Source organism: Plecotus auritus, assembly GCF_963455305.1.
Source record: "Plecotus auritus genome assembly, chromosome: 5".
Taxonomy (NCBI): domain Eukaryota; kingdom Metazoa; phylum Chordata; class Mammalia; order Chiroptera; family Vespertilionidae; genus Plecotus; species Plecotus auritus.
The window spans coordinates 180,427,992-180,450,057 of record NC_137776.1 but is presented as its reverse complement, the minus strand read 5'-3'; the positions used below and the strand labels follow the sequence as shown (position 1 = coordinate 180,450,057).

General features: G+C 49.2%; 3 protein-coding genes across 5 annotated transcripts in view; 2 read left to right on the top strand and 1 right to left on the bottom strand.

Moving 5' to 3' along the window:
• The window catches only part of SLC25A25 (solute carrier family 25 member 25), a 36,994-nt gene extending 29,312 nt beyond the window's left edge, over window positions 1-7,682 (bottom strand). Inside the window, exon 1 of one of the 2 annotated variants that reach the window (XM_080668564.1) lies at window positions 7,316-7,682. In XM_080668564.1, the coding sequence (XP_080524690.1) occupies window positions 7,316-7,567 (252 nt within the window). In that variant the 5' untranslated portion in view covers window positions 7,568-7,682. The remainder of the gene's footprint in view (window positions 1-7,315) is intronic. The other variant, XM_080668565.1, reaches the window with a different exon arrangement.
• Window positions 7,683-7,866: 184 nt separating this feature from the next.
• Window positions 7,867-13,407, top strand: NAIF1 (nuclear apoptosis inducing factor 1). 2 transcript variants are annotated; one of them, XM_080668570.1, is made up of 3 exons: window positions 7,867-7,977; window positions 8,685-9,212; window positions 10,950-13,277. In XM_080668570.1, exons 2-3 carry the CDS (start codon window positions 8,702-8,704, stop codon window positions 11,420-11,422), a joined length of 984 nt encoding a protein of 327 aa, XP_080524696.1. In that variant the 5' UTR covers window positions 7,867-7,977; window positions 8,685-8,701; the 3' UTR covers window positions 11,423-13,277. The 2 variants fall into 2 exon arrangements, 1 of the variants encoding a protein (XP_080524696.1); XR_013960618.1 differs by lacking the exon at window positions 7,867-7,977 and having other exon boundaries at window positions 8,452-9,212; window positions 10,950-11,475; window positions 12,730-13,407.
• An 896-nt stretch (window positions 13,408-14,303) lies between these two features.
• On the top strand, window positions 14,304-15,287 carry LOC308249687 (V-type proton ATPase subunit E 1-like). Its single transcript, XM_080671412.1, has one exon. It carries the CDS (start codon window positions 14,373-14,375, stop codon window positions 15,051-15,053), a length of 681 nt encoding a protein of 226 aa, XP_080527538.1. The 5' UTR covers window positions 14,304-14,372; the 3' UTR covers window positions 15,054-15,287.
• Window positions 15,288-22,066: the final 6,779 nt, after the last annotated feature.

The following is a 22,066-nucleotide window of genomic DNA, read 5'->3' as shown; positions in this document are numbered from 1 at the left end:
ACTTCTTTCTGTTGCACTTCCCCCTAAGCGATTCAGGAAAATGCAGATGGTTAAGACCAATTGTGGCCTAGCCGGTTTGGCTCAGTGGATAGAGCGTCGGCCTGCGGACTGAAGGATCCCAGGTTCGATTCCGGTCAAGGGCATGTACCTTGGTTGCAAGCACATCCCCAGTAGGAGGTGTGCAGGAGGCAGCTGATTGATGTTTCTCTCTCATTAATGTTTCTAACTCTCTTTCTCTCTCCCTTCCTCTCTGTAAAAAATCAATAAAAAAATTTAAAAAAGACCAATTGTGGACATGTTCTTTTCAAAGACTCAATGGAGGAAAACGTCACTTTGTGTTAAACACCTAAGTGTCAGACGCTGTACCAGGCTCTTTATATATTTTATCTAAAATTTAATCCCCACCACAACCTGATGAAATAGGTATTCATATCATGTATCTGTTAAGGAAACAGACTTGGGCAGGTTGAGTAACTTGCTTAAGGTCACATGGCTAGCAAGTTGCAAAAACAATATTTGAACCCAGGTTTACACCATAAAGTCCGTACTGCACTGTTTTTTAAAAACAAAAACACATTTTGGTCTGGGGCGAAGGGCAGGGGTGGGCTAGAAGGGGTCTATGATGGGTGAGGGGAAAGGGACATATGTAATACTTTCAACAATAAACATTTAAAAACAACAAAAACAGTTTGGGAAGTGATATCCACATCAGGGTGGAGTGAGAAGACTTCATTTCTCCCCTTAAACTTACAAGTCAGACAACCAGCACTCCACAAGGATCGCCTGCTCAATACAGAAACCCACCTGAAAGACCCACGCATTGGGAAGGTGGTGTACTGGAATGAGTAGGGAAGGTGGGATGGGGGGAGGACAGAGACAATGGCTGCAGACACAGTTCGGTGCCCACTGTGACCCCAGCTGGCGCAGTAGCGGGGAGAGGTCAGGCTGCAGCCCTCACACGATGGCCTGGAGCATAAGAGGGGCAGAAGCAGTTTCCCTCACCTCAAAAAGAAACCCCAAACCCTCACCTTCCTTTCTCTCCATTCTCCTCCCTTCCCAGGCCGAGGCAACCACTAATCTAGTTTCTGTTTCCAGCTTTCCCTGTCCTGGAATTTCACAGAAATGGATCATATACACGAAATGGCCAGATTATCATAATCTCTGAATCATAATAATTTGGCCACTCAGAGAGTGTGTGTGTGTGTGTGTGTGTGTGTGTATTAGAGGCCTGGTAAATGAATTCGTGCATGGGTGGGGTCTGGCCAGCCTGGCCAGGGGGAGGGGACATGGGCGGTTGGCCAGCCTGCCTGCTGGTTGAAGGGACAATTTGCATATTAGCCTTTTATTATATAGGATATACAGAGTGGCCAGATTATTATGCATTCAGAGATCATAATAATCTGGCCACTCAGTGTAATATATGGCCTTTTGTGACTGGCTTCTTTCACTTAGTGTAATATTTCCAAGGAAGGACTGTCCTCTGAACTCCCATGGCACTGCCTCAGATGAGGGACTATGAAAGGTGTGGACAGCTTGTTGTGTGAGAAGTGCATAATAAAACCCAGTTTTATAGCAGCAGAGACTATAAGATAAGGTAGTTTTCAGATACTTAAAGGGCCCGTGGGTCACTTTTGTGTATTGCTCCTGAAGGTACACTTGAGGCAAATGGGAGCAGATACAAGCAGACAGACTTCAGTCTGACATAAAGTACTGTACTCACAAGAACCCCAAGTAGGTCCACAGTGAAATGGGCTGGCTGGCCACCTGGGAAGGATGCCCCAGAAGGAATGCTCCCCACACTGGTCTGAGGCTGGCCTATGATGGCCAGTGACCCATCAAGACCAAATTCTTTGGTCCTGGCAAATTCACATCAGTATAAGAAATGGTTAAAATGGGAAGTCTGGCCTGACTTACCAAGACTGACCAGTCCTTTCTGAAGGACAGCTTTGTTCACTGAATTTAACCTGCGGCTGTACTCAGCTGGACTAGAAATGAATACCAGCAAAATATTTCTTTCTTTCATTCCCCTGTGCTTTCTGTGAGACTTCAGCAATTAATGACTCTTTCAGCATCAAAGGAATTCATCCAAATGAAGCTCCAGGTCAGGCCTACTCAGGCTGTATCCTTATTTTTTACCTGGTTTCAATCAGGGGACTGGATCCCACCTTTCCAAATATCAACTCATTTTTTTTTTAAATATATTTTATTGATTTTTTACAGAGAGGAAGGGAAAGGGATAGAGAGTTAGAAACATCGATGAGAAACATTGATCAGCTGCCTCCTGCACACTCCCCACTGGGGATATGCCCGCAACCAAGGTACATGCCCTTGACCGGAATCGAACCTGGGACCCTTCAGTCCGCAGGCTGACGCTCTATCCACTGAGCCAAACCAGCTAGAGCCCAACTCATTTTTTTTTAAGCTTCCTTAAAACACACACACACACACACACACACACACACACCACACCAACTTGTTTGTTTGTTGTTAATCCTCACCCAAAGATATTTTTTTTCCATTGACTTTCAGAGAGAGTGGAAGGGAGGGGGAGAGACAGAGAGAGAAACATCGATGTGAGAGGGACACATTGATTGGATGGATCCAGCTGACAACCAAGGTAGGTGCCCTTGACGGGAATTGAACCTGCGACCCTTCAGTCCAAGGGCCGACACTAACCACTGAGCCGCTGGCCAGGGCTTTAAAAAAAAAGAATATCTTGGTAATTACTTCGAGCCAGGAACCAATTTTGCAACAATATAACAATCAGGTTAATATAGGAATTTAATCAAGCTGCAAATAGCATTTTTCTTTTTCTAATGGGCCATTGTATTATGCCAAATTACATCTATCCCTTTTCTATGAAAAAGGCTCTCTTTTTCTGTAGACTGTCTTATCTAAGTCTAGCTTCCCCCACCAATGACAACACATTTAAATATTTTTAAATATGTTTTTATTGATTTCGGAGAGAGGAAGGGAAAGGAGAGAGTTAGAAACATCAAACATCAATGATGACAGAGAATCGTGGACTGGCTGCCTCCTGCACACCTCTACTGGAGATGGAGCCCACAACCCAGCTGGGAATTGAATTGTGACCTCCTGATCCATGGGTCGACACTCAACCACTGAGCCACACCAGCTGGGCCAAATGACCACACATTTAATAGGTACACAGTTTAGCAGTACTGTCTGGTTAAGCAATACTACCAGCCTGACCCTAATGATCTTCCATTCATTATTTCAAGTCAGTAGAGATTGCCTCTTGCACACTGCTCAGGTCAAGGAGAGAATTAGGGCAGGGTGGATTCTCATTCTTTGACAGGATAATCTCTGGATAATCTTGAACCTACTTTGGGAAAAAACAGATGTGGCTCTAAACTGATCTCTCCTCATCTTTCTCAAATTCTCCCAAAAGCCCAGGGAGAGGCTCTCTTAATGTCCCTCAGAAACAACTGGTCTAGTTAAAGAGTGGAGCACACATCGGAATTTGGTTCCAGTTCTTGCTCTGGTCTAATTCCTTAGTGGTCCAATGAGTTTTGAGGTTGTTTTATAATCTTTTTGAACCTCTGTTCCTCCCCCTGTAAAATGGGGTGAAATCACTGTCTTGCCTATTTCACAAAGTTATTGTGAGGCCTAAACTAGCTCGTGCATATGCACATCTCTAAGTCAGCAAACCACTCCATCGTCTAAAACCCTCACCTGCATTAAACGCCAGCCCCACACCCTCAGCTAAAGGGACACTGTTTTTACATCTAACCCAGCTTGCGTTCTTCCTCTAATTAATTGGCTGCGTAAGTTAGAACCTATGTTTTAAAACAAAATTGTTTGGTCACATGAAAATGCCTTAAGGAGGCAATGCTATAATTAGCTCCAGCTGAAGCCTCATTTCCTCAAGTCACTACCGCTGCCTGCCGTCATCTTTTTTCTTTCTTTAATAAACCCTTCCCCCCCCCAAAAAAAAAATAAAAATAAATAAACGCTTCCCTTCCTTGTCTCAGGATGGGCTTTTTGCTCACATGTCCTTTACAAAGGAAATTTCCCTGGCTGGCTGCCCGCTTCTATTTTAAGTAATTTTTCCTCAATTGTCCCAATTTCTTCTGGACCAAAAAAAAAAAAAGGCAGATGCCAAAAATTGCTGGTTCATTTCTAAAGAAAACTTGACCCAACCTGTTGTAAAGCTAGCAAGAGGCTTTGATAGTCACATGGCTTGGCTCACCCATCACCCACTGATAAGCACTCAAAGCTGATTTCTGAGCAAACCCTAGCACTTCAGACTGGTCCGAAGGGTCACAGGAAGCAGCTGCCGAAGTTTGGCGTATTTTTCAATGCCTATTCCCGTGGCAGACGACCCATTTCTAACCTAAGGGCCCCCAACTTCTCTCCTGGCTTTGCTAGTTCTGCAAAACTGCAGCACTACTTTTTCTGTTCGTAACTAACACCGATATTATTTCAACAGGAAGTGGTATGGGGGTTCATGCGGCAGGGTGTCTTCCTGTTGCCTGGTTATTTACAACAAAGATTTTCTCTCTCTTAATACTTAAAGCATTCACCAGAAGACTAGCATGTACTCCTTTATAGGTAATAAACAAATACAATGCATAATTCCGAGCCTCAACCCTGTATAATAATTTAACTTATTCAAAAAAAAGCTGAAAGAGTTACAGAAATAGAGTCCGTACTAAATCCCCACACCGCAAGAATAAAAAAGAGTCCTAGCCCTAGCTGGTTTGGCTCAGTGGATAGAGTTGGCCTGTGGACTGAAGGGTCCTGGGTTTGATTCTGGTCAAGGGCACATGCCCAGGTTGTGGGCTCAATCCCCAGTCAGGGGTGTGCAGGAGGCAGCCGATCAATGATTCTCTCTCATCACTGATGTTTCTAACTCTCTCTTTCTCCCTTCCTCTCTGAAATCAACAAAAATATATTTAAAAAAATAAAAGAGTCCTGGCCGGGTAGCTCAGTTCATTAGAGCATTACCCAATATGCTAAGGTTGCAGGTCCAATCCACTGTCAGGACACACACAAGAGTCAACCAGTGAATGCATGGATAAGTGGAACAACAAACTCAAGTTTCTTTCTCTCTCTTCCCCTCTCTCTCTAAAACCAACAAATAAAAATAAAAAAATAAAAAATAAATAGAACTTAGATCAGTCACAGAATCAAAACTCTTAGAACCAATGTGACCAAGGGGCCAGGCAACCTTTGGTTAATCAGAAAGGTTTCTTTTAACACTGGAAAGAAAAATGATCACTTTCTCCTTATTTGCCCTTAGAAATTTACTGCCAGAAAAATGGATTAGGATCAATGTCAGATGTACCGTGAATCACAAGAACATTGTGACTCTAGTTTAGCACTAAGCATAGTGTAAACACTGAATGCACTCCCACAACCAGATGCCCTCGATGTGCCTGCAGCATATGCCAAGTAGGTGCAAAGAAGCAGAAAGGTAAACCTGGGCCCACACCTCCCTGAGCCCATTCGGCATAAAAGACTCTCTGAATGTAGCCATACTATCTTTCCAAGTGACTCACTCCTCAGATATGTACAGGAAAACATCAAGCTCACACTACTATTTTGTGTAAAACTTGCTTAAATTTTATTTTTGTTAATCCTCACCCGAGGATATTTTTCCATTGATTTTTAGAGAGTGGAAGGGAGAAGGAGAGACATCGATGTGAGGAAGACACATCGATTGGTTGCCTCCTGCATGGTCCCCAACCAGGGCTGGGGATGGAGCCTGCAAACCGGGTATGTACCCTTGACTGGAATCGAACCCGGGACCCTTCAATCCACGGGCTGACGCTCTATCCACTGCGCCAAACTGGCTAGGGCTACTTAAATTTTTTTAACTTTTCTCTATAAACATCTTGGATTTAACCCATTGATTCTATTCTTACATAGTGCTACCCTTGGTCTTCTTCCCAGGCAGATCCCAAGTAGGTTAAATATCTTAGATCAGTGGTCGGCAAACTGCGGCTCGCGAGCCACGGTTTGCTGCTCTGTTGACTAATGAGTTTGCCGACCACTGGGATAGGGGCTTAATCACAAGAACAACAACAGCCTGTAATTATTGGAATCGAGAGTCCAGGTCAGTGGTCGGCAAACTCAGTCAACAGAGCGGCAAACCGCAGCTCGCGAGCGGCATGTGGCTCGTGAGCCACAGTTTGCCGACCACTGCCTTAGATTAGATGTTAATCCAAGATATCTTGGACATGAGTTAAAAACACTTTATGTACATACCTGGCCTACCAAAAAATTGGTTTAATTCTCTGGTATTTTACCAGATTTCTTCATACTTGGCTGTGAGATTCTGTACAAATGGACCAAATGGAACTAGCTTAGAAGAAAAACAGGTTACTAGGTACACAGCGGTCCTCCCCCAGCTTGTAAATCAGGCTAAGCCACACGTAAGTGAAATATTCGGGAAAGGGAAGCTACAGCTACAAAGTCAGATGGAAAAACATATCTTGAGATTCTTATAAAGAAAAGACAGCACTGCTCTTTCCGGCAGGCCTGGAGATGGGCCATTCTCCATACCCCCTTCCCCTTGGCCAAGAGCCACTCCCGAACAGGAGGAATGATATTCCCTCCTAGATATGCAACACGCCAACACTCACTGTTCGGAAGTATTTCCCCCTAGATTATTTTATCACCTGCAACGCTGCAAGGGATCATCATCCCATCTTCTGGATAAGCATGTCTATGGGAATGAGCCTAAATCAAGAGAGCTGTTAGTCCTCACCACCCACACCATCACAGATCTGTCTACAAGCCCAGTTCCCTTTTTTTTTTTTGCCCCCCCGCAACTCCCACATGCTTCTGAGAGGAACCAGATCCGGGCCAATGGCTGGTATGGAAACCAGAGGGGAAGGAGGGGGGCACTGGGGGAGGATAGCTGAACTTGTCAGTGGTGTGTAGGGAGATGCATCAAGCTTAGCCTTGAGGTCAGGAGGTGAGGAAAGGCAGACTTCTGAGTCTTGGCCGCTACTTTGGGGAAAGCCGGAGCAGACAGGGACTTTTCGCCCATCAGAAGCTCCCAGAGGGTGCCCACCTGTGCCCACGCAGAGCATTTCCCTCTAGCTTAAGCGCCCACAGAGGTCAAGGAGCTCCACTCAGACCAGCACATAAATAGGGTACCCACCAGTCACTCCGGGGTCCCACCAAGACCAAGGGGCCATCCAGCAGACCTGCTACGCTCCAAGGGGCTGCCCCCATAAGCCAGGACGTTCAGACCTGCCCCCCACTCCCTCCCTGGACCTCCCTGTAGTCTGGGACACGCAGGGCCCCCTCCTCGCCCGCGCGGACGGTGCGCGCCGCCTACCCGGAGTTCGCCCTCGGTGCGGTGCAATCCCAGGCGTCGCAGCCCCACGGCCAGGTCGTTGACACACAGGCCGCCGTCGCGGTTGACGTCGAGCGTCTGGAAGAGGCTCCACAGGCGCAGCCTGTGGTCTGGGCCCCCGCAGACGGCACCGCCGCACGGGTCCACAGACGCCGGCGACGAGGCGGACGAGGCGGCGGCGGCGGCGTCCGACGGCGGGGAAGCCACGCAGCGGCACAAGACACTGCTCACCATCGGGCGCGAGGCAGGGGCGCCGGGCGGCGAGGAGAACGCAGAAGACACGCGGGTATCAGACTACGAGCGCGGGTTCCGAGATGCCGGCAAACGGGCGGGAGGGGCCGCTTCCGGGAGCCCCGCCTCTCTGGCCACGCCCTAGCTCGCCTCCGACTAGTCACAGGCCGGGACTGCCACCCGGAGGGGCGGGACTTCTCCAAGGACTGCCCACATAGTCCTTGACGGCTTGGATCAATAGAGTGGGCGGGGCGATTCCGGCTCAGCCTGGGACCGATTCAAACTGAAGGAGGCAGGGATTGGCTGAACCGGGCCAAACAGAGGAAATCGCGCCGCTATAGGCAGAAGTCATGTGATTGGCAGGCGGAGGCCCCGCGTCCAGTTTCCATTGAGTAACTCTGGACTTCAGAATCGTAAGAATGGGAGGAGAGGTCTTGTCTTCGGTGGGAAATAGGATTTGTGTGAGGAGTAATTGTGAGCTGCATCTCAAACCAGTTTGCGCCCGTGGGTGGAATTATAAATTAATTGGCCAACGGCCAAGCTGAAAGCACTAGGGATGCTTAGGAGGCCGGGTTTTGATAATCTAACTCCCTAAACCAATAAAATAGCTGAATTTAATAGGATAATATTCGTAATGCTACAGATTGAACGACAACGAATTTCCAATGAAGTTAATAAAGACTCAGTGATCGGAGCACTCTGTAGAGACAGGCATACCTTTAGACCAATGATCAAGTCAATCCCAGTAAGTGGGCGTGCTCTGTAGGTGAGCGACAGATCCAAAGAACCAGTGAGTGTCCTGATATTGAGCCTCGACCAACCGGGAGGGCGGGTTCCCCCGGAGCAGCGCTGGGAGGCGGGAGGAGGGGAAGTGGGCGGATCTCCTCACACCCGAGCGGAAGAGGCAGATTCAGGAAGCCATTACGCCGCTGGCTGGCAGCGGCTGGGCCGGTCGGCGCCGGGCCCTACGCACTTTGCGTAACGGGGGGGTTACCAAAGGCCTGGTACTTGGCCTTGGCAAATTCGGCCTATCCCATGTAGGGGGGTGGGTGAGGGGCGAGGCTAAGGAAGAAAAAAAGGGAAATTGGACGGTTGAAGGGATTATAATTTCTTTAAAAAGAAGGGTAGGGAGAGGCCATGGCCGTCCCAGCCAAGAAGAGGAAGATGAACTTCTCTGAGCGAGAGGTGGAGATTATCGTGGAGGAGCTGGAACTGAAGAAGCACCTGCTGGTGAACCACTTCAACGCCGGGGTCCCTCTGGCTGCCAAGAGCGCGGCCTGGCACGGCATCCTGAGAAGGGTTAACGCTGTGGCCACCTGCCGCAGGGAGCTGCCCGAGGTCAAGAAGAAGTGGTCTGATCTCAAGACCGAGGTCCGTCGCAAGGTGGCCCAAGTACGGGCGGCTGTGGAGGGTGGCGAGGCCCCAGGGCCCAATGAGGAAGATGGAGCTGGTGGGCCAGGGCCAGGTGGTAGCAGTAGTGGCGGTGGCCCAGCTGTAGCCCCCGTACTGCTCACCCCCATGCAACAGCGCATCTGCAATCTGCTGGGTGAGGCCACCATCATCAGCCTGCCCAGTACCACAGAGATCCACCCTGTAGCCCTTGGACCCACGGCTACTGCAGCCGCAACCACGGTCACCCTGACACAGAGTGAGTGACCTCTCCTGCCCAGTCCAGCGTGCATAAATGGGAAGGGCCAGCAAGAGATGGGGCAGCCGGGGGAAGGTTGACTGTAAAGGGTCAAAGGTCAGCTAGGAGTCTTGGAAGACCTTGAGACCTTCCAAGAGCTCCCCAGACAGAAATGATCTTGTTCTCTCTGGGACTTCCTCAGCACACAGTCTGGACTTCTGATGAGCTGGATTGCTCTCAACTGTGTTTTGCCGCCATTCATGTCCATGACTGAACTGTGTGGTCCTTGAAGACAAAGACCATGTTTATATCCTCACAGAACTTACTACAGGGCCTGGCACATACTAAGCAGTCAGAATATATTTGTTCAGTGAATAGATAGATGGGAATGATCATGCCCAAGTCAAACATGAATTCTGGACAGAGAGACAGTCTGGGTTTTCAGTGTGGCAAACATTCATCAGGCACAGCTGAACCTCATGGTTCCTGGTGTTAATCTACTCATTCATTCACTCATCAAACAGTATTTATTCTGTGCCAAACCCTGTGCTTGGCACTGGGATTACCCAGGTGTCTAAAACAGAGGCCAATTATAATCTAGTAGGACAGATAAGACGTATCTGAGTAACTGCAGTGTCAGTTGGGAGAACATAAGAACTCAGAGGAGAGAGGGGGGCTTCTTGGTTGATGGGGACACACAGTTGATTTTGGCATTGAAGGGTGGGGAAGATTCACCCTTCCTCTATGCAGGGAGGCCCAACAGCACACCTAGAATCCTCTCAAAGGCTCTCAACTGAAGAACAATGGAACTGGCTTGGGTTGAACTTTGTAGTTCAGATAAGGGTTTGCACTGGTATCCGTTAACTGCCTCTTTGTGCTAGGTTATAAACTGTACCGATCAGATCAGTGATTCTCAGCGGGGCTTTGGGAATTGGGTATATGTGAGTGCCATCCCCTGCAGTGTCGTATTTCTCAGGGATATTGAGGTAGGAAAGAGGATCCAACACCGGCCTAAATCAGTTCTGGAACAGGAGGAACTCTTAGGTATTCCATTGACCAACGTGATCAGAAGACAGGGAAGCATTTATTGGACACTTTGCCAGCCCCCTCCTATCTCCTTTTCTGCTTGGCCGTAAGAGACTAGCAGTCAAGAAGGCACTGAAGGAGGTAGGACTAGTGTAACTACAAACAGCTTACGTAGAGGTTCCCACTCCAGAAGCCTGCTGTGTACCGGTGCCACGGGGGACATGTGACCATGCCTGTATTAGCAGAAGCAGCCGAGTGGGGTGGAATTGAGCACTGTGGACTCTGGTGTTGGGGAGACCTGGGTTTGCTTCCTGCACCTGCTGAATAAGCTGTGTGACTTTAGGCAAGGCACTCCATGTTTCTGAGTCTGTTTCCTCATCTCTGAAAATGAACATGACAGGACTTACTTCTTGATGTCATGAGGATTTGTTGAGCTATTGAGTGCAAAGGGCTTAGTACAGTGCCTGGCACATACATAGCAGGTACTCTAAATTTTTTGCTAGCATCATTATTAGCATCTTTGCTTTTGCCAGATCTGAGACTGACCCTTTGGTTACCAAATAGATTAAGATTCTAAACCTGCTAGGTTCTAGATTTACTTAGGTATATGCATAGCTATAAAGCCAGAGGAGGCCTGAATTCCCCAGAATAGGGCTTAATATGGCCCATCCCACATAACCAGCTTCACTCTTTCTAGAAAGTGACCTGACACTGCCTTTGCTCTTTCCACAGTCCCCACAGAGACCACCTATCATGCTCTGGAGGAGGGGGTGGTCGAGTACTGCACAGCTGAGGCCCCCCCGCCCCTGCCAGCAGAGGCCCCTGTGGAGATGATCGCCCAGCATGCTGACCCCTCGGTCAAGCCACAGGCACTCAAGAGCCGCATCGCCCTCAACTCAGCCAAGCTGATCCAGGAGCAGCGGGTCACCAACCTGCACGTGAAGGAGATAGCCCAGCACCTGGAGCAGCAGAACGACCTGCTGCAGATGATCCGCCGCTCACAGGAGGTGCAGGCCTGTGCCCAGGAGCGCCAGGCTCAGGCCATGGAGGGCACGCAGGCAGCCCTGAGTGTCCTCATCCAAATCCTTCGGCCCATGATCAAAGATTTCCGCCGCTACCTGCAGAGCAACACATCCAACCCTGCCCCCGCCTCTGACCCTGGACAGATGGCCCAGAATGGACAGCCAGACAGCATCATCCAGTGAGGGCAGGGGTCGAGCCAGCCTTCTGCTGTGATTGGATGACATCGGGTGGTCTTGTAAGTGGGTTCCGTAACTGGCCTTTGGCTAGGGCCGGCCACACGGACAGCTCCCTCTTTAATAGACACACAGGAGGTCCACTATTTCTGAGAAAGGAGACTGGAAAGAGGAACTGGTTGGGGTCCTGAGACCCAAACTCTTACCCCCACCACTCGAGCTGCCTCGTTAAGAACCTTGTTAAGACTGGTTAGCTGGGGGTCAGGCACTGGGGGGGTGGGACATGTGTTGTCACGAGCCTGGGCTTGTGATGTGACCCAGACTCGATCTGGGACCCTTGTAAGGAAGGCTCTCCCTGGGGAATGATCACACAGCCGTGGTTCTGTGCTCAAGTGCCCCACCCTCAGGTACCATCTCTTCAGTAAGATATTGTCAGTGGTGCTGGCAGTAGCACAGTGAGATCTTCTTCCTCCCTTGGGAGGCAGAGTGACAGCGAAACCCCACCCTTTTCTCCTCACGGCGCCTCAGTTCTCAGGGGACTCGAATGCCACGCTCTTCCCCACCCACTCTGTGCACAGCAGGGGCCTTTGGTCGTGCCCTGGGCTGCCTCTGCAACACACCTAGGATATGGCCCCCCGGGCTCAGGAATGCTGTGTGGGGTGGGGGTGGCTTGGCCGCCATCTGGTCTTCCACTGCGTCCCAGGACAGCCCTTTAGTGGTTTGTCCCAACAGCTCTTGACTCAGCTCAAGCTTCAGGCTTTGGGTGCTGGAAAGTTTAGAGAAAGCAAACCAGTGGGGACACCTGTTGCCCCACTGCAGTGGGTCTGTGGTGACCTGTTGGCTCCTTCCAGAAGGTTTGCTTTAAGACAGTTCTATTTATTCTGTCCATGAACCCCTCCTGGGAAGACCTCCAGGATCTTTGAGGGCCACTCTGGCCACGCCCTTCCTTCCTTCCTCTCTGCTGACTGTACCTTTCCAAACGCTGCAAGAAAACCTGCTCAGCATTACACCCTGGACTCCCTTCACACACTATTCAGAGCCTTGAGTTCTTCTGAGAACCCCAGTGGCAGGCTGGGTGAATCCGCAGGCCTGATTGGCCCTGAATGTGTGAGGTGGGAGCATTGCTGACCTAAGATGTGGGACCTTTGATTTCTGTGCTTCGGAAGAGCAGACAGACCTCGGAGTCCTGAAGGAGGTGGTGTTCCCTGTTCTGCTTTCTCCCATTTGTACGGAGTTTACCCAGATGGCATTTGTCTGTTTCATTTTCAGAATGAAATCTGTTGAATCCATTACTGAGACCTTGCATTTTTTTCCAGATCATTTCCCAAGTTTGCCATCTTGCTGCTGGTGCCTTGACCACACATGACTGATGGTTACAACTCAAGGCTCCAGATCTCAGCTAAACAACGAAGGTGCTGCCCTGCTGGGCATGTGCATTCAGAATTGCTCAGCTCCACTGTTGCAGTCACAGGAAGGTGCCCCCACAGACAGTTGGGAGGTGACTCCTGTGCCACCAATCTCTCCGTGGAGGACATGCAGGGCCAGCTACAGAGCAATGGAGAGGAACCGGGCCTGTGAAGGGGGTGGGTGGTGGAAGAAAAGCTCTTCTCAGTGTGGCTGGAAAGCAGTAGCCCCTGGCAACCTGGGCACCCTCCCTCCCAGGAGCCTGAGCGCCCCAGCAGGGTAGCTGCGGGGACTTCCTGAGGAATTTTTATTTTGGTTTGGTTTTTCTCTGGGGTTAGCAACCTGAGCCAATATTGTGTCTGTTCCAATTGGGTATAAAGAGGAAAGCCTGGATCACTTAAACTGACTGGTTCTTTCCAGGTCATAATTTTAAATTAAAGAAATATCACTTTTTTTTTTACTACCCATGTCTGTGTCTTTATTGGTTATATATAGAAGAGATGTGTGCTGGCAGAAAGCAGGGACTGGCACACTATGGCCCACAGGTCAAATCTGGCCCCTACCTGTCTTTGTAAATAAAGTTTTATTGGAACATAGTCACACCCCCTTCACTTATTTCATGTCTTTGGCTGTTTTTGTGCTGCAATAACAGAGTCAAGCAATTGTGACAGAGACTTTTGGCCCACAACGCCCAAGTATTTACTCTACGGCCCTTTACAGAAAAAGTCTGTCTACTCCTGGTGTAGGGCAGTGTTTAGACACCGAATGAGAATTGCTCGAGGTGTTTGTCTGACATACCCAACCTTTGGCCTCATCCCAAACCCAGAAGAGACTCCTGGAGAGAGAGCTCTAAGAATATTCATGGTACATAAGCTCTCTGGGTGATTCTGATATTTCCTGGAGGTTAAGAAATTTGGCTCAGAGAATGGAAGAGTTAAACTCAGCTGAAATGCCCCAGGGAGAGGTGGTTCTCAGGAGTTTCTCCATGCAGAGATTCTCATTGAAGAGTGGCCTTTATTCTGGAGGGACCCCAGCCTTCCTGGCCATAGTCATCACTCTGTCGGGTATTTAGTGATAATAAAAACTGACAGTTATCCAGCCCTCCTCTCCAGGTCTTATAAGCATTACCTCATTGACCCCTTGCAACAGCCCCATGAATTAGATACTAGTATTGTTCTCAGTTTGCAGGTGAGAACACTATGGATCAGAGAGGTTAAACAATTTGCCTAAGGTCACACAGCTACCTTATTCCCTGGGGTGGTCCATGCTCTTTGCTCTTACCTCTTAATTATTCTAACCTTGCAGCCTGTAGAGTGAATCAGCTAGAAGTCGTTTGAGCCTAACACTGAGGAGTTTCTAAGTCAAGGGAGGAGGCCGAGGAGATGGTTTATGTTTATTATTCTTGGCACTTGAAAGGGAACACTGACCTCTCCTACTCGCTGCAGGCTTTGGACTTACTCATATTAAGAGAGAAAAGGGGCCCCTTTCTCCACCATCTATCTCCTTCAGTCCTAAGCTCGAGCTAGTTGCCCACCGGCCTGGCATCGCTTTCACTATGGCCCTCAGCGATGCTGATGTGCAAAAGCAGATTAAGCATATGATGGCTTTTATTGAACAAGAAGCCAATGAAAAAGCAGAAGAAATAGATGCAAAAGCAGAAGAAGAGTTCAACATTGAGAAAGGTCATCTTGTGCAAACCCAAAGACTGAAGATTATGGAATACTATGAGAAGAAAGAAAAGCAGATAGAGCAGCAGAAAAAAATTCAGATGTCCACTATGATGAATCAAGCAAGACTTAAAGTCCTCAGAGCAAGAGATGATCTTATTACAGACCTACTAAATGAAGCAAAACAGAGACTCGGCAAGGTGGTAAAAGATACAACTAGATACCAAGTGCTGCTGGATGGACTGGTGCTCCAGGGTTTGTACCAGTTATTGGAGCCCCGGATGACTGTTTGTTGCCGGAAACAGGATTTCCCTCTGGTAAAGGCTGCAGTGCAAAAAGCAATCCCTATGTACAAAACCGCCACCAATAAAGATGGTGATGTCCAAATTGATCAGGAGGTCTACCTACCTGAGGAGATAGCTGGTGGAGTTGAGATCTATAATGGGGATCGTAAAATAAAAGTTTCCAATACCCTAGAAAGCCGACTGGATCTCATAGCTCAGCAGATGATGCCAGAAGTACGAGGAGCCTTGTTTGGAGCAAATGCCAACAGGAAGTTTTTGGACTAAGCCTTTGGGAGGTGGAATTCATGCACTGCAATGATATAGAAGTTTCTGATATCTGAAGAAACAAGATGATCTATGTAGCTTTCTCTTTGCTGTTCTAATACACTATATTCACTCGTGGATATCCTTCTATACTAATGCCCTTAGCCTAATTGTTAACAATGGGAGAAAGTTTCATTTAATATGATCAGGAAGCCTACCTCTAGCTTATCTAAAAGTAACACAACTTTCAGTTGGTTCTGCAGCATGAAGGTGATTTTTTTACAGAGATGAAGGGAGAGGGATAGAAAGTTAGAAACATCGATGAGAGAGAAACATCGATCAGCTGCCTCCTGCATACCTCCCACTGGGGATGTGACCACAACCAAGGTACATGCCCTTGACCGGAATCTAACCTGGGACCCTTGACTTTACCCAAACTTTTGTTCTTCTTCTGCTTCTAGTTATCTAGTCTAGAAGTTATGTGTATGGTGTGCTCTGCTGGTAACTCTCTGCTCTTTAGGCTTAACATACATGTGGGGCATGCATTCCTTCCAGCAGTAGTAGCTTCACTGTTAACTGTTTGGGCTTAGAAATGCTCCTTATCTGTAAATGTGATTTAAAATCTAAGCCATGATGCTTTATTTATTAAAACAAAACATTTAAGTGGAAAAAAAAAAAAAAAAAAGAGAGAGAGAGAGCCGAAACTGGTTTGGCTCAGTGGATAGAGCGTCAGCCTGCAGACTGCAAGGTCCTAGGTTCGATTCCGGTCAAGGGCATGTACCTTGGTTGCGGGCACATCCCCAGTAGGAGGTGTGCAGGAGGCAGATGATCGATGTTTCTCTCTCATTGATGTTTCGAACTCTCTATCTCTCTCCCTTCCTCTCTGTAAAAAATCAATAAAATATATTAAAAAAGAGAGAGAGAGAGAGAGAAAAGGGGAGGCTGGCCAGCGTGGCTCAGTGGTCGAGCGTCAACCTATGAACCAGAAGGTCAGGTTTGATTCCCGGTCAGGGCATATGCCTGGGTTGCGGTCTCCATCCCCAGTGTGGGGCGTGCAGGAGGCAGCCAATCAATGATTCTCTCTCATCATTGATGTTTATATCTCTATCCCTCTCCCTTCCTCTCTGAAATCAATAAAAATACATTTTTTAAAAAAGAGAGAGAAAAGGGTGCCCTGGCTAGTGTGGCTCAGTGGTAGAGTGTTGGCCTGAGCACTGTAGGGTCCAGGGTTCGATTGCCAGTCAAGGGCATGTACCTGGGTTGTGGGTTAATTCCCTGTAGGGGCAGATGTGGGAGGCAAACAATCGATATGTCTCTCTCACATCAATGTTTCTCTCTTTCTCTCTCTCTCTCTCTCTCTCTCGTCTTTTTTGGAGATCACAATGGAAGTTTTGTCACAAGTGGTTTGAGTCAGTTTACAATTACCCTTTTCTCTCCCTCTCCTTCCACTCTCTCTAAAAATCAATGGAGCCCTAACCAGTTTGGCTCAGTGGATAGAGCGTCAGCCTGTGGACTGAAAGGTCCCAGGTTCGATTCTGGTCAAGGGCATGTACCTTGGTTGCGGGCACATCCCCAGCAGGAGGTGTGCAGGAGGCAGCTGATGGATGTTTCTCTCTCATCGATGTTTCTAACTCTCTATCCCTCTCCCTTCCTCTCTGTAAAAAAAAATCAATAAAATAAATTTAAAAAAAAGAAAAGAAAAAAGCTATCCTTGGGTGAGGATTAACAGAGAGAGAGAGAGAGAGAGAGAGAGAGAGAGAGAGAGAGAGAGAGAAAAGGGTAATTTAACAGAATTAAACCTACCACATCTTGATGATGTTAGTAAAGAATTGTTGCTTATATTGCTGGAATGTGGAGTTTTACCTTGTTAAAGAGAAAATTACAGGCCCAAAATGGCATCACTTTTGCTAAAAGCCCATGATACAAAGCTAGACTTAATACCTGATCTAATGGCAGTTTCAACCTCTCCCAGAAATGGAATCTTAATCAAGCAATCTAGAATGTTCCGGTCAAGCATGGGTAAGATCACCGGTCACCTGGGCCCTCTCCATTCCCCACAGCCCCCGCAGAAAGAAGAGGCACTCTGCCTGATAAAAACCCTTGCCATTCCCTTCCCCCAAAGATGTCCTGGTCCAGAAATAATCCTTCCTTTTCTTTTGTTAATCGCTCCCTTGACTCCGCCTGGTTTCTATAAAAACCTCCCATTTTGTACCACCCCTTGGGGCACCCTTCTTGTTGCTAGGTGGGATGCTGCCCTACTCAGGAATCACTTAGTAAAACCAACTAGATCTCCAAATGGATTTACTCAGTTGAACTGGGTTTTTTAATAACGGAAAAGAAAACCCTCTAAGCCACGGAAGCTTGCTATTTCAAGCATGGAAACCTTTTACATTTCAAACTACTTTTTAAAAGACGTCCTTTGTGAACTGTATTTGACCCAGCGGCTTCTTATTCCATAGAGTTTGCACAACAGGCCCGAGAGGCAGTGCTGCCTCGTGGGGAGCTAGTGGGCTCAGGCAGGTTTGGGCTTGAGATAGGCTCCACCTATTACTCTCTCAGCATTCCGGGGCCCCAGTTTTCTCAATTCCAAAATGAGGATGATGGATAATAGTACCTAGCTGACAGGGTGCAGAAGCACTATGAGGGCTGGGTAGAAAGAGGTACCCCTTACTGAGCGATTGCTATGTCCATAGCAGGTGTGCAATAAGTACTGGCCGCTCTCCTCACTATCCCAGTGTCTGATCCGCCAAAGGGGAAATAGGGAGTCTTTTCTGGAGATCACAATGGGAGCTTTGTCACAAGTGGTTTGAGTCAGATTACAAAAGCCTTGACCCAGGAAGTAGAGGGTGCGGGGCCCAGGGAAGAGAGACTGGGATTCAGGGTAGCCTGGGGCATGGGAGCCCAGGCCAGCACAGGGAAGAGCTGGACACTGGGAGGCTCTTGCTACAAGTACTCTTTTTTTTTTTTTTTTAAAAAGATATATTTTTACTAGATGCCCAATGCATGAAGATTCATGTAAGAATGGGCTTTCCTTCCCCTGGCTGCCGGCACCACTTTCGCTCTGGCCCGGAGCCGCCTTTCCGCCTTCCCATGCTGCCCAGAGGCCCGGAGCGGCTGGGGGGTGCGGAATGCCTGCGTCCCACCCCGGGCCACTCGGCACCTGCGTATGCAAATTAACCCACCATTTTTTGGTTGGGTTAATTTGCATAGCCACTCCTGATTGGCTGGCGGGTGTTGCAAAGATACAGTCAATTTGCATCTTTCTCTTTTATTAATGTAGATTGATTTCAGAGAGGAAGGGAGAGTAAGAGAGAGATAGCAACATCAATGATGAGAGAGAATCATTGATCGGCTGCCCCCTGCCCACCCTCCACTGGGAATCCGGCCCACAACCCAGGCATGTGCCCCTGAGTGGAATTGAACCCAGGACCCTTCAGTCCTCAGGCCAACGCTCTATCCAGTGAACCAAACTAGCTAGGACCCAGTGCTCTTAAAGAGGTGGGTTGAGCAAGTTGTCAGAAGCTGACCTGCCACCTGTCACAGAAGTCCATTAAGACAATAAGCCAAGCCTGGCCGCTGTAGCTCGGTGGTTGAGCATCCACCCATGAACCAGGAAGTCACGGTTTGATTCCCAGTCAGGGCACATGCCCAGGTTGTGGGCTCGATCCCCAGTAGGGGGCGTACAGGAGGCAGCAGATCAATGGTTTTCTCTCCTCATTGACGTTTCTCTCTCTCTCTGAAATCAATATAAACATAACTTTTTTAAAAAGACACTAAGCCAAAATGAGAGGAACAGTCAGGCCTGTGATCACTTACTGTGATGCTATAAGCAAGAGGAGAAAGTGGCAGCTCCCTGTGTGTTCCATGCCCCACGGGACAGCGCCAGGCAAGGGTCAGATGTGTCGCAGATGGGGCGTCACTGCTGAAGGAACCCCCAACAAAACACGCCTGCTGTTTTCTGGACTTGTGTGTGTGTTGGGGGTGAGCAGAGGGGGAAGGGTTAGGGGTGGAAAAGTACTGAATAATGAGTCAGAGCAAAGTCTCCCCCGCCCCAGCTCCCAATAAGTAGGTCTTGGCAAAGGAACCTGGGGAAGGCTTTGTATGGAGGCACCTGGGCTAGGAATGCAGCTAGGCATAAGAGCTTGGCCCGCCAAAGGGCCTCCTCCTTGACTGTAACTCCCCTCAGAGACTGCAGAGGCCTGGCTGGGCCCCAAGGCTGTGTGGAGAGGGCGGGGCCCCGCTGTGAGGCCTGTCAGTAAAACCTCTGTAACAGCCTATGGCCGGGCCTGAAACAGGGGTTTGTGCCAGGAGCTGTACTTCTCACAAGTACGTGCCAGGTCTTTGGAGTCCGCCGGCTTCTTACTTACTGGCTGTGTGCCATGGCACGGGGTCATATAATTTCCCCAAGCCTTGGCTCCCTCATCTGGAAGTCCCTCTCTAATGAGGCTGATGTGAGAAGTTAAGTTAGTGCCTACAGAACACTTAGCATAGCTTGGAAATCTCTCTGAAAAGACTTCCTGACCCCTGGAGAAATGCTAAACAGTTGGCAGAAGGTGGCCAGGGGTGTGCTAAGAGGAACAGCCAGGGACACACCCACTCCTTGGTTAGAGCTGATGAGCTAAACTTGGTATGGACATTGACAAAGAGGGATGTGGTTCTGGAAATGGCCTGTCCAGCATAAGCTTGTGCTGGAATGTGCCAGTTCTCGCCAACTCAGGTCACTTTCTCCGCCCGCTTCTTCCCCCTGGCCAACTCCTGGGCAGCCCTCAGGGCTCAGCCTGGACATCACTTCCTCAAAGACTCTTCCAACCACCCGCCAGCCCGGTAGGCCCGCCCCTGTGGTGCATTCACACGGCTCCTCCAACAGCGTCTCCCTCTCATCCCACGTGCACTGGCTTGGCTTTTAATATATTTTATTAATTTTTTACAGAGAGGAAGGGAGAGGGATAGAGAGCTAGAAACATCGATGAGAGAGAAACATCGATCAGCTGCCTCCTGCACACCTCCCACTGGGGATGTGCCCGCAACCAAGGTACATGCCCTTGACCGGAATCGAACCCGGGACCTTTCAGTCCGCAGGCCGACGCTCTATCCACTGAGCCAAACCGGTTTCGGCTGGCTTGGCTTTTAAATGATCCCCTCACTGTGAGCTGCGTGGCTTCAGTGACCTCTAGCCCAGCTCTGTGAATGGCCTCTTCATTCCCCACTTGGCCAAGCCTGAAGCCCACTGCCTCAGCCCCCACATCCACCAGTTGTGACTCCTCCTCCTGATATCCCTCAAATCCCTGCCCACTCAGTTCCTTCTTCCCCTAGTCCAATCTCACCCCTCTCTCACCTGGGTTACCCACAGCAGCCCCCTCACTGGCCTTGCCTGCCTCCAGGCCCTTCTGAGGAAGGTCCTCAGGCCCCACTCCCTGTTGATCCCTGGAGGGGGAGGTGTTACTGGCATCCCATCTCTTGACTCAAAGCTATTGAAAATGGCAGTAGCTTCAATGGGTTCTTTTTCAAAATTTAGAGGAGGTCCCAAATTTCCCTTGCCTCCTGATTGATGGACTGGAGGGAGTCCTCCCTCCCCCAGTGACTTCCCTTAGTCTCAGGGGGAAGTATAAGCTTTGAACGTGACCTACAGAGGCCTTTCATTCGTGAACGTGACCTACAGAGGCCTTTCATTCGTCCCACCTTGTTCTCTGGTCAGCCACACTGAAAGTTTACTTCCTTGTCGATTATATCACTAAAACTGGAGAACATTTCCCATAAAAGAAAAAGAATAAAGTTTACTTTCTTAAAGATGTCAGGCTCTTTTTCTACCCTCCAAACCTTTGCCTTTGAGGTTCCCCGTACTGAGAACAACTTTCTTCCTCATCACTTTCCTAACTCCTATTAATCCTTCACATCAGCTTGGGCATCACTTCCTCCAGGAAGCCCTCTTGGGTCACACCCTGTGTTTCCTCTCTCACATGTTCATCACAGCCTACTGTAATCACATGTAAATGTCTGGGTCCTGCTATAGGAGGGTTTCTCAGCCTCAGTGCAGGAACCCTCTGGGGCTGGATCATTCCTTGTCATGGGGGCAGTTGTAGAATGGTTAAGACTGCAGGCGTCCTCAAACTACGGCCCGCGGGCCACATGCGGCCCACTGAGGACATTTATCTGGCCCTCCGGGTGCCGCTGCCTGTCCTGCTTAGCAGCCGACTCGTCCCGGGCCCGCAGGGCGCATAGGAATTTGTTCACAGTTTTTTTTTTAAACTATAGTCCGGCCCTCCAACGGTCTGAGGGACAGTGAACTGGCCCCCTGTTTAAAAAGTTTGAGGACCCCTGGTTAGGAGTATGGCTGACCTCTATACCCTGGATGCCAGGAACACTTCCCCCTCCAGTTGTGGAGATCAGAAATGTATTCAGACATTGCCTAATGCCCCCTGGAGGTAGGGAGAATCCCGCCCCCCCCCCCCCCCGCCCCCGTGAAGAACAAAGGTCCTACAGCAATAGCATCTGTCTTTTGCGTAGTTACTTTCCAAGCGCATAGCGCAGTGCCTGACCAGGTATTTAATACCTTGATGGCGGTTTTGGTTGAATCGAGGGCCAGTAGCATTCCTGTAAGATGTCTTTCATTTGCCCCATTTGATAGATGAAGAGACTGATGGCGATGCTCACTTGGCGGCACGTCATTTGTAAAGACCGGAGCTGGGAGTCCCCCCCAGGTGAGCTTGGCAGCACAGCCCTCTCTTTGTGAGTCAACCTCCTGGGACCGTGAGCATGAATCAGGCTTCCAGAGCTGCGCCTGGACCCTGGACCTGTGTCAGGTGCCTCGGGTGCCCCACCCTGAGCGGCTCTGCCTCACTGGAGTGCTGTGACCTTGGGCGGGTTGCGCCTCCCCACTAGGCCTTGGGTGTCCCTCCTCGGCCGTCCTTGCTTCTGAGGGTGCAGAGACATTAGATAAGATACGTGAAGTAGATGAGTGATGTGAGGGGCTGTGCCCAGGTGACATGGAGCCCCAGAACCGCACACAGGGCCTGGCCCCAGGGAAGGCAATGCAT

What these genes read in the sequence shown, in the direction of transcription:
- NAIF1 (XM_080668570.1), top strand. Translation starts at nt 8,702, where the DNA reads ATGGCCGTCCCAGCCAAGAAGAGGAAGATGAACTTCTCTGAGCGAGAG. An exon ending in CACGGTCACCCTGACACAGA is followed by an intron (nt 9,213 to 10,949) that starts GTGAGTGACCTC and finishes CTCTTTCCACAG; the next exon opens with TCCCCACAGAGACCACCTAT.
- LOC308249687 (XM_080671412.1), top strand. Translation starts at nt 14,373, where the DNA reads ATGGCCCTCAGCGATGCTGATGTGCAAAAGCAGATTAAGCATATGATG.